This window comes from Grampus griseus, assembly GCF_964374135.1.
Source record: "Grampus griseus genome assembly, chromosome: 1".
Taxonomy (NCBI): domain Eukaryota; kingdom Metazoa; phylum Chordata; class Mammalia; order Artiodactyla; family Delphinidae; genus Grampus; species Grampus griseus.
In genome coordinates this window covers 71,658,743-71,670,927 of record NC_139017.1, presented here as the reverse complement: position 1 = coordinate 71,670,927, position 12,185 = coordinate 71,658,743, and the positions used below count along the sequence as shown (strand labels likewise).

Sequence of the window (12,185 nt, the reverse complement as noted above, 5' to 3'; positions counted from 1 at the left end):
GAGAAAGACGGTGTGCAGCACCGAAGACCCAACGCAGCCAAAAATAAATAAATATATTTAAAAAATAAAATAAAGAAACAAATGAACAAACTCCTGCTATATAACAAGTGCTACAGTAGGTTCCAGTTCGAGAAAGGTGAAAAACTGTTGCTATCTCTGGGAACTCACTGTGCCATGTCCTTACCTACACAATCTCTTGAGGGTGGAAACTGTATCTTTCTCTTTATAATCTCCTCAAATTCCAGAATATAATTTTGTGGAAAATAAGTGTTTAATGTTGCTGACTAATGCTACTAGAACTTGCTGGAACAGAAGGGCTTATCTGAAATAAAGCCTTTTCTCTGAGGCGCGTTTTTAACATGACCCTTCCTAAAGTGATTGGTTAAGATGTCTCAAATTGTCACTTTCTTACTATAGCGAAGGCAAAAGTCATTCTGTTTGTAGATATTTTAAAAGCCTCAGTAATGAAAACAGAAATAACAGATTGATAACAAAACAGACTGATGGGAAGAGAATATAAAAATATAAAAGAAGACCCTAAGACCCAAAGATATTTAAGAATTTATATGATAAAGGTATCATTTCAAACAAGTAGGGAAATGATGATCAATTAATAGTGCTAAGACCGCCATGTAAAAATACAAAAAATTGTGCTTCCCTGGTGGCGCAGTGGCTGAGAGTCTGCCTGCCGATGCAGGGGACACAGGTTCGTGTCCTGGTCCAGGAAGATCCCACATGCCGCGGAGCAGCTGGGCCCATGAGCCATGGCCGCTGAGCCTGCACATCCAGAGCCTGTGCTCCGCAACGGGAGAGGCCACAACGGTGTGAGGCCCGCGTACCACAAAAAAATCCAAAAAAACAAAAAAACAAAAAATTTAAATCTCTTAAATTTTTTCCCCTTTCAAAGAAAAAAACCTTCACAAAAATCCAATGGGAATATAAATTATAGACACTACATATAAAACAAAAATGCTTACAAATCTGCAACCTTGATAAATAACTGGCAATAAACATAGCACTAACTCATACCTTATGCAAGAGTAAATTTCAGCTGATTTAAGACCTATATGTAAAAAAGTAATATGTAACCCTTTGAAAGAGAATAATTAAATTATGATATATTCTTAACATGCAATAAGGTAATTCTATATGTACTAAATGACAAGATCGCCAAGATTATAAAGAGAAAAGTTGTTACAAAATTAAGTATAAAATGTATGTTACCACTTATATAAAATAACAGCTTTGCATATGCATGTATTTATAAATGCATAAGAAAAGTATCAAAGGATACACAATATATTAACAGTCTTATCCATGAAAATAGGATTTGAGAAGAAATGAGATCATGTGAAGAGACTTTAACTCGTGAATCAGTAAACTTCTAGTTTCACTGATTTATTTATGAGTGTGTATTCTCAGGAAAGAAATTTAAATCCCATATATTCTCTATAAAAAAAGTATTTTTTCATAGATGTATGCATAGAGAGCTACGAAAAACTTCTGTAAACAGAGGTCGTCCAGTGGTTAAGACTGCGCGCTTCCACGGCAGGGAACACGGGTTCCATCCCTGGTCAGGGAACTAAGATCCCATATGCCACATGGAGAGGCCAAAAAATAAATAAATAAGTAAAATAAAAATCAAATATTCCTTCAGGGAAAGAATTTGGTTGGATATATAACAAAAGGATTAAATGGTCTTCTCGGGGGTGGGGGTGGGGGGTGATTTTTGACTTCTGCCCTACACCTTTTGGGGAGAAGTAAAAATATAAAAAAGAAACTATTAAAAAACAATCTAGGGGCTTCCCCGGTAGTGCACTAATTAAGCATCTGCCTGCCAATGCAGGGGACATGGGTTAGAGCCCTGGTCCGGGAAGATCCCACATGCCGCGGAGCAACTAAGCCCGTGCACCATAATTACTGAGTCTGCGCTCTAGAGCCCGCGAGCCACAACTACAGAAGCCCAAGCACCTAGTGCCCGTGCTCTGCAATGAGAAGCACCACAATGAGAAGCCGCGCACTGCAACAAAGAGTAGCTCCCTCTCGCTGCAACTAAGGAAAGCCCACGCGCAGCAACAAAGACCCAATGCAGCCATAAATTAATTATTTAATTAATTAAGAAAAAAATCTAACACACAGAGACTTAAAAAATGTATTTGACGATAGGGATGAAAAGTTTTAGAGCACCAAGGAGATAAAATAGTGTGATAGTAAAAATAATTCCACTCATATTTATACACTGGATAAAACACACACAATCTCTCTGGGTCTTGATTTCCTCATCTGTATAGTAAGGGCCTTGTGTTAGATTGTTACATTCCCCCTTGCTTCTTAATTATTTACAATTTTGGACAGCCATAAGAACAAACACTTATAACAAAAAAGAACAGGTCTTATATAGTAAAAGGTTGTTAGATTAAATGTACAATTCAGCTGCACAGATATGTTACATTTGTGCATAAGCTAGTTTTCTCTACTCAGAATGTTAAACAAGAAATTACCTTTTAGTATTTTCTTGTTCTTCTTCTTCTGGGAATGGCTTCTGCTTTTTCTTGGTCTGTTCTTCCAACAGCCAACTTTTCCTCTTCAATCCCTTTTTATGTTCTGAGTTCAGGTTTACACTCTGAACGACAGCTTCAATGACATCTGTAACTGTATCAGGGCCAAGGTGCAGTGCTGTTCCTTCTTCACCTTCATTTAATTCTGGGCTGACAAATTGGGCAGCTTGGAATGCTTGCATTGATACCACAGCCTGGAGGGGACATTTCCGAGGTCGACCTGGCCTGCGTTTCACAAAGTTATTCCCTGTCCTGGCCTGTCTTTGAAGTTTTTTGGCTTTTAAAATTTTATTGACGTGGTCTAGGTTTTTCTTGGTGGCCAAGATTTTGTCATAATTGCACATTTTCCGAGCTTGGCGCTGCATAGCTTCTACTACACTTCTCTTGATATGATGGGGGGAATGGCTGCTGGGCAACTTTTCAGAAAGGAGTGAGATGCTACTACTGCAAGAGTCACTGGGGACTGCAGGCACTAGAAGGCTGTCTGGTTTTCCCAGGGTTCGCTCCTTGCTGTGGCTATGGACTGGACTGGAGGAAGGTGGCACAGAGGCAGATGCGATCACAGCATCAATATTTTTCTCCAGGGGCTCTTGGTCCTCATGTTGTACCAACCGCTGCAGCAGACTATCCACAGAGTCATCCCCAGATGAAACCAATCTTGGACTTCGAGACGGAACTCCGTTCACTAAATAAGACAACAAATCACACATGATAAAAACTGAACACAACTGGTTATTTAAATAACTTTACAAAGAATAAAAGACAAGGAATACCACTCTATTTTTCATAGCAAGATTAAATATCATATTGGGTTGGCCAAAAAAGTGCCTTCGGTTTTTAAGTAAAAATAAAAGACACATTTTTCATTTTCACCAAGAACTTTATTGAACAATGTATTCACTCTTTTGTTCCACTACCTTCTGCCATTTTTCAGGCAACTTCATAATTCCATCTTCCCAAAACTTTTTATCTTTTTGAGCAAAGAACTGTTCCAGGTGCCTTTTACAGTCTTCCAGGGAATAGAAATTTTTTCCATTAAGAGAATTTTGTAAAGGCCTAAATAAATGAAAATCTGAAGGTGCAATGTCTGGTGAATACGGAGGATGAATCAGAACTTCCCAGACAAGCTGTAAGAGTTTTTGCCTGGTCATCAAAGAAACATGTGGTCTTGTGTTATCCTGATGGAAGATTATGCGTTTTCTGCTGACTAATTCTGGATCATCAATTGCTGCTTTCAGTTGGTCTAACTGGGAGAAGCATTTGTTGGAATTACTCGTTTTGTTTTCCAGAAGGAGTTCATAATAGAGGACTCCCTTCCAATCCCACCATATATATAACATCACCATCTTTGGATGAAGACCGGCCTTAGATGTGGTTGGTGGTGGTTTATTTCGCTTGCCCCATGATCTCTTCCATTCCACATTATTGTTCAGTATCCACTTTTCATCGCCCGTCACGATGTGTTTTGAAAATGGAACATTTTCGTTATGTTCAGTAGAGATTCGCATGTGGAAATACGGTCAAGAAGGGTTTTTTTCGCTTATGTGGAATCCAAACATCGCAGCAATTCACATAACCAAGCTGATGCGAATGATTTTCAACACTTGATTTAGATATTTTGAGTATGGCGGCTATCTCCCACATGGTATAATGTTGACTGTTCTCAATTAACGTCTTGATTTGATCGCTATCAACTTCAAATGGTCTACCCGACCATGGAGCATCATCCAGTGAGAAATCTCCAGCACGAAACTTCACAAACCATTTCTGACACGTTCCATCACTCACAGCACCTTCTCCAACCACTGCACAAATCTTTTTTTGCATTTCAGTTGCGTTTTTACCTTTCTTGAAATAATAAAGCATAATATGCCGAAAATGTTGCTTTTTTCCTTCCATCTTCAATATTAAAATGGCTACACAAAAATTCACCAATTTTGGTTAAGTCTTTTTTTATTTTTTTAAGAATTTATTTATTTATTTTTGGCTGCGTTGGGTCTTCGTTACTACACTCAGTCTTTCTCTAGTTGCGGCGAGAGGGGGCTACTCTTTGTTGAGGTGCGTGGGTTTCTTATCACGGTGGCTTCTCTTGCTGCAGAGCACGGGCTTTAGGCACACAGGCTTCAGTAGTTGTGGTACACAGGCTCAGTAGTTGTGGCTCGCGGGCTCTAGAGCACAGGCTCAGTAGTTGTGGCACATGGGTTCAGTAGCTCCGTGGCATGTGGGATCTTCCCGGATCAGGGATAGAACCCATGTCCCCTGCATTGGCAGGCGGTTTCTTAACTACTGCGCCATAAGGGAAGTCCTGATAAGTCTTTTTTTAAATGTACGCTGATATGACAACTGTCACATACAATCTAACAAAATTGTTTTGAATGAAGTTAAAAACAACTAAGTGCTACTAGAGCCATCTTGCAGAAAAAATCGAACGAACCTTTTGGCCAGCCCAATACCATATGCATTTGTCTTTCACAGGCAAGCTGATAGTTTCCTGAATAGGGTACATTACAGTACCCACAATAAATTCAAAGTTGGCCCATGTTTCCCTAATAAAACGTGGTGGGTCAAAAAAACAATTCTCACTCTCTGAGACGAGGAGCAGAAAGAATAGAGCTTATTTCTTTAAAAATGAAGGTCCAGTTAAGAGACTCAACAGCTAAATATTGAATAAAGAACTAAACTTTAAATACATATATTTCTAGTCCAGTGCTTTTTCTGACAATGTTTTAAGTGCAAAGGAATATAAGTGAAATTCTCACCAGGGAAGCCCGGTTCAGTGGTTTTTTTGACAGATTTCTTAGGAATTTTTCTATAGATCATATCACCTGTAAACAGATATATTTTTCCTTCTTCCTATCTGTATGCCTTTTATTTCTAAAAATCGGGTTTTTAAAATAATTAAAAATGGATGTTAGATTTTGGCAAATGTTTTCTCTTTACCTAGATGATTATGATTTTCTGTTAATTTCGTAAAATACACTAATTGATTTTCTAATGTTAATCCAACCTTGCATTCTTGAAATAAACCCACGTGGTCCTGGTATGCTATACATTCAACATACTGGATTCAATCTGATAATATTTTGTACCGTTTGCATTCATGCTTAATAGTGTGTAGTTTTCTGGTAATGTGTTGCTTGGTTTCAGAATCAGGGTAATGCTGGCCTTCATAAAATGCACTGGGAAAATGCTCTTACTTTCTGGAATAGTTTTTATATATTTACTATTATTTTTTCCTTAAATAGTCATGATTGAAGCTATTTGGGCTTTGAGTTTACATTGTAGAATGGTTTTAAACTGCAAGTTGAATTTCTTAAATAGATGTAGGGCTCTTTAGGCTATTTATTCTTGAGTTTTAGTAGCTGGTGTTTTTCAAAGAATGTGCTCTTTTTTTATCAAATTTATTGGCATAAAACTGTTCATTATGCTCCCTTATTGTCCTGTTATGGTATGTAGCAATTGCACTGATATCCTCTCTTTCATTCCTGATACTGCTAATTCAATTTCTTTTTTCTTAATCCTTTCAGCTACAGTTCTCCTTTAAAAAAAAATTTTTTTGATAAACCAGTATAAGCTTTCATTGATTAATGTTTTCTGTTTATTTTTGCTCTTATATTTATCATTTTTCTTCCATCTAATTTGGGTTTAATTTGTTCTAATGTCTTTAGCTTCCTAAAGGTGAGAGTTTGGGCTTAGACCTTTTTTGTTTAATAACGTAACTTTGTAAAGCTAAAAACAGACTTAGCTATACTCCATAAAATGTATGTGTTTTCATTTTTATTTAATTTAAAAGATTTTCTAATTTTGTCTGTGATTTCCTCTTTGACTTATGGGCTATTTAGAAGTGTGTTGTTAACTTTTCACTTATTTGGGGAATGTCAAGATATCCTGTGTTACTGAATTCTAATTCAATTCCATTGTGTTCTTAAAATATATTCTGTATGATTTCAAACTTTTAAAGTTTATTAAGATGTTTTATGGTCCAGAATATGATGCTACCTTGATATAATTCCACATGAACTTCAAAAGAATATAAGAAAAGGGTGTTTTATATTTATTTACTGAAAATTTCTGGAACTCTTCATTCCTTTGGTAGAGCCATGTTTCCATCTACTATGATTTTTCTGTTTGAAGAACATTTCTACTACCGTAAACCTGCTGGCAACCAATTCTTTAAGCTTGTTTTTCTGATAATGTTTATTTTGCCTTCATTTCTGAAGGGTATTTCACTGGTTATAGAATATTAAATTGATAGGTTTTTTTTCCCCTTCCAGCATTTTAAAGACATTACTTTTATTGTCTTCTGTCTTACAACATCTCTGACAATCCATCTGCTGTGATTCGTTCCAGTGTTCCTCTGTATACTATGTGTTTTCTTGTCTCTTTGCTTTTGCTGGTTAATTTTAAGATTTTCTCTTAACCACCAGTTTTAAGAAATTTGATAATGATGTCCCTTGATTTCTGTATGTTTGTGTATCCTGCTTGGGATTTGTGGGACTTCATGGATCTATGGGCTGATAACTTTCATTAAGTGTGAAAAAGTTCTGAGGATTATTTCTTCAAATATTTTTTATTCCTCCTTGTAAGACTCAGATCCTATGTATGTTGGCCCTGCTGATACTGTACCACAGGGTCACTGAAATTCTATTCATTTTATATCACTTTTTTCCCCCCACTTCTACATTTCATTTTACATAGATTTTATTAGTATTTCTGCAAGTTCAAAGATCTTTTCTTCTGTAGTGTCTAATCTGCTGTTATTCCATTCAGTGAAATTTTCATTTCAGATATTTATCACCTAAAGAAGTTAACATTAGATTTTAAAAATATCTTTCATTTTTACTATTCGCTATATTCATATTTTCCTTTAAATTCTCAAAGATAGCTGTTTTAAGTACTTGTCTGTTAATTCCATCACATGTTATTTCTGTGGCAGTTCCCACTGACTGATTTTTACTCCACTAAGTCATACTTTCTTGCTTCTTGGCATGTCTATTAATTTTTGATTGGATGCTGGACACTGTAATGATACACTGTTAAATGCTCAGATTTTGCTGTCATCCTTTTTTTAACATGTTAAGTTGGAGAAATTGAATATACATAGTTTCTGGTTGATTTATTTGCCTTTCAATTGCAAAATAAAGGCTGCCATTCCTGGGCTGCTGGAGTAAATGAGAATGCTAGGTCAACCAAGATGGAGGATACATTGATCAAGAAAAACTTAGCTTTATACTGAACGGAAATTAAGCTTGCCTTTGGCTCTGCAAGGCAACTGGGGGCACGACCAACCTACAACAAATTTTAATTAATTTTTTTCTTCGTCTCACAGGCAATATAAATCTGCATGAGAGACAGAAGGTGAGTATGAGCTTGTGTTCAGAAACTCGTTTTTCTGCTCCACCCAAAGCTAAAACTGAAACAAGGATCTAGCTTCTGTGATAGATTTGTTTCTATTTGCTCTTACACTGGTGTCACCATTAAGGAGTTACACATCTATGCAGGGAAATCTGATGTGAACTTCTGTCTGCTGGAGTTCTAGGCTTTGTCCTTTGTCTCTTATACCTGAATGTGTTCCAATAACCAGGCTCTATACCACCAGGACTCAAGCAGATGTTAAGTAGCTCTAATGCTCTTTATGTGTGTTGAATCAAGCTTTCTGAAAGTTTCTGGTTTTCTATTTATGCATTTCAAAGTTCAGCAAATATTTTAAGAAATGTTTTCCACATTTTATCTAGTATTTTTAGTTCTTGGTACCAAGAAGTTTGTTTGCTCTGCACATCTAATCTACCACACTACTGGAAATAAAGAGGTCTAATCTATTCCAATACTACCTAAATTCTAACAGTCCCCTTTCCTCATCTCAAGCCTCCAAACTGCTCTAACTTTACCTCTACCTGCAAACTGTTTTAAAAAATCTTTTCCCCAGGACTTCCCTGGTGGCGCAGTGGTTAAGAATCTGCCTGCCAATGCAGGGGACACGGGTTTGAGCCCTGGTCCGAGAAGATCCCACCTGCTGTGGAGCAACTAAGCCTGTGAGCCACAACTACTAAGCCTGCGCTCTAGAGCCCGCAAGCCACAACTACTGAAGCTCGCATGCCTAGAGCCCGTGCTCCGCAAGAATAGAAGCCACCGCAATGAGAAGCCCATGCTCCACAACAAAGAATAGCCCCTGCTTGCCACAACTAGAGAAAGCCCGTGTGCAGCAACAAGACTGAACGCAGCCAAAAAAAACCAAAAACCACTTTTCCCCAATCATTTCACACTTTCTGTCCAAATCTTTCTTGACCTCTTTATTACGTCTGACATTAAGAGATTTCTATGACATGTACTCTTTACCTTTTTTATTAAAAAACTATTTAAGGGCTTCCCTGGTGGCGCAGTGGCTGAGAGTCCGCCTGCTGGTGCAGGGGACATGGGTTCGTGCCCCGGTCCGGGAAGATCCCACGTGCCGTGGAGCAGCTGGGCCCGTGAGCCATGGCCGCTGAGCCTGCGCGTCCGGAGCCTGTGCTCCGCAACGGGAGAGGCCACAACAGTGAGAGGCCTGCGTACCGCAAAAAAACGAACAAACAAACAAAAAAACTGTTTAAAAATTTTGTGTCATTCACTGACATCTTTTCATCCACTTCCCTCTCACATCTAATGTATCTTAAATCTCCAACGCTGTCATCTTTTCAAATTACACTTTCTCCCTGGGCCTCATTCACTGCCAAATTCAAGTTTATCTACATACTGCTAGATGTGTATCTCTACCATAGGTGTCATAAACTATAAACCACACCGTCCAAATGGCTATCTAACATCTCTACCTCAATAGCCCAAAGACAGCTCAAATTTAATATATCCAAACCTGAAGCCATTATCTACTGTCTTCACACATTTCTCGTGCCACAGTCCATTCTCCATATTGTAATGTTTTACATTTTTCTAAAATGCCTATGTGGCAGACTATATTATCATTCATAAATATTTGCTGTTCCTCCCTTGATAGGATTATACTTCCCATACTTCCTTGACATAAGACTTAACCATGTGACTCGCTTTGGCACTGAAATGTGAGAAGTAACATATGTTACTTCTGGGCAGAAATTTTAAGAGCTAGTTAGTGCTTCGCTGTGGCCTTTTACTCTGTTTCATAAGACAAGCAACATTCCAGATAGATAGAGGCTGCTCCATCAGACAGGTTACTAGAGGGAAGACAATATGGAGCAGACCTGTCATGGTCATACAGCATGAATAAAAAATAAAGCCTTTGTTGTTTTCAGTCACTGAAATTTTGGGATTTTTTTTAGCACTGCAAAATCTAGCCTATTCTCAATGATACAATATATGAAATAATTTTCATCTTCCCTGTTCAAAATCCTTCAATAGCTCCCAACTGCATCTACAATAAAGTTTCAATTCCCTCAAATAAAAAAGTACACCATATCTGATATAGTCCATTATTACTTTTACAACTTCATGTCCTTGTCCCACCTGTCTACTCAAATTATAGTAGTATATATGTCACATTTTCAGTATGTCAGTGGTTAGTGCTTGAGTTCCTCTGTGTGTCATAACATTTTGTATACTGGCCTGTTATAGAATTTAACATACTTTTTAAGTGGTGAATATATCCAAATCCTTGAGGACAGGAACTTATCTTATTCATATTTGTATCCCCAGTGCTCTGTATATACAGTTACCCTAAATAAATAGTTTACTAAAGTAAAACATTTTGGTGATTTTCTTCACAGATATGTCTCTTATTGAAATCTCATTCATTTTTTTCGGGGGTTGGCAAACTTCTTCTATAAGAAGAGAGATAGTAAATACTTTAGGCTTTTGAGGACACACACAATTTCTCGCGTATAATTTTTTCTTTTCCTTTAAAAAAACAGAAACAAAAACCAGCCCTTTAAAAATGTAAAATCAATTCTTAGCTTGAAGGCTGCACAAAAAAGAGGCCTTGGACAACATTTAGTCCACAGGCTATGGTTTGCTGAACCCTGGTCTAGGCTGACACCATCAAAATTAGTCAGTCATTGCATTAGTCAGTGTAAAGACAAAGTACTATGAGACACAAAACTACCATTGCTGTTTGAATTCCACTGTACCTTTGGCACAATGGTACTAATAAAAAGCTTCAAATATGGTGAAGATAATCATCAAATAAAAATTAAACAAATTTACCATATTGATACAATTTGACAGTGAGCCCTTGAGTACTGATGAAGAAATTAAATTTTCTGACCGTAAGTCATAAGTGATCTCCTAATTAAAACCACATGGACAGAAAGCTAAGGAATGATATGTGACTTCCTTGCTAAAACTTTCAAAGGCTTCTAAGTGTTATCAATAAGGCTCTACATGACTGGTCCCTACCTGCCCTTCCAGCCTCATATTCAGTCACTGCCTTTACTCCAACCACACTGGCTCTTTTATTTAATTTCTTAAACTCTCTATTCTCCCCTTTACATATATTACTCCCACTACTGGGAATGAAACTACCACTCCCCATTTCTCCTGATAATACTGATAAATTAAAAATGATTTCCTACTCTCCAATCCCTGGTAAAGGCAGAAGATATATATCATTATTATTATTATTATTATTTTGGTAAACACACATACTATCAGTAAAAAGAAAACTGAGAGTACAACCTAAATCTAAGTATAAAGTGTACAGATATGTTATACTGTATGAAGAAGTTATATATATTTAAAATATGTAAACATTTAAAAAGTTGATTAGAAATAAATATTAATAGAGGTTCTTCTTACAACCTCAGATTGTTTTACATATCTCAAAGATTTGTAAATGCTACTGGAAACTATTACTTTACTAAATAATTTTATATATATCTAAGTCTTTATTAAGTAGCTCTAATCTACACTCCCCTATTACACTACACACCCCATTACCTCAATTCAACTTTCAAAATCTGTATTTTTGTGTACGCCTACCCTTCTACCTATTCATTTTGAATTATCCCTTCTGAACTATATTAAAATCACTATACCTCTACAAACCTTCAGTTACAGGATAAATTACGTACTAGGGATGTAAGTACAACATGATAAGTAAAATTAACACTGCTGTATATTATATATTAAAGTTGCTAAGAGAGTAAATCCTAAGAGTTCTCATCACAAGGAAAAAAATGTTTTTTTTTCTTTTACTTTATATCTATATGAGATGATGGATGTTCAGTAAACTTATTGTGGTAATCATTTCATGATATAAGTAAGTCAAATCATTATGCTGTACACCTTATACAGTGCTTTATGTCAATTATATCTCAATAAAACTGGAAGAAAAAACAAAATCAGTATACCTCATGGAGTATGCTTAACTGGACATGAAAGGGGTAAAAGGTGAACACTTTTATTGTTTCAATATACATTATTATTCTCACATCTCAGGACCACTTTTGTTTGTTTTTTCTAAATATTATACTGCAAGCTAATAAATTGTAATCTACAATGTAAAGCTATTATAAGGGAGTTCCCTGGTGGTCTAGAGGTTAGGATTTGGCGTTTTCACTGCCGTGGCCCAGGTTTAATCCCTAGTCGGGGAACTGAGATCTCACAAGCCATCCGGCACGGCCAAAGAAAAAAAATCTATTTTAAGTCTGTTCACAAGTAACA

General features: G+C 36.8%; 1 protein-coding gene across 4 annotated transcripts in view; it reads right to left on the bottom strand.

Moving 5' to 3' along the window:
* ASH1L (ASH1 like histone lysine methyltransferase) overlaps nucleotides 1–12,185 on the bottom strand; it is a 206,190-nt gene that overhangs the window by 113,964 nt on the left and 80,041 nt on the right. For all 4 annotated transcript variants that reach the window (XM_082650630.1, XM_082650633.1, XM_082650631.1 and 1 more), the window contains one exon: nucleotides 2,502–3,243. In XM_082650630.1, coding sequence (XP_082506756.1) covers nucleotides 2,502–3,243 — 742 coding nt within the window. The remainder of the gene's footprint in view (nucleotides 1–2,501; nucleotides 3,244–12,185) is intronic.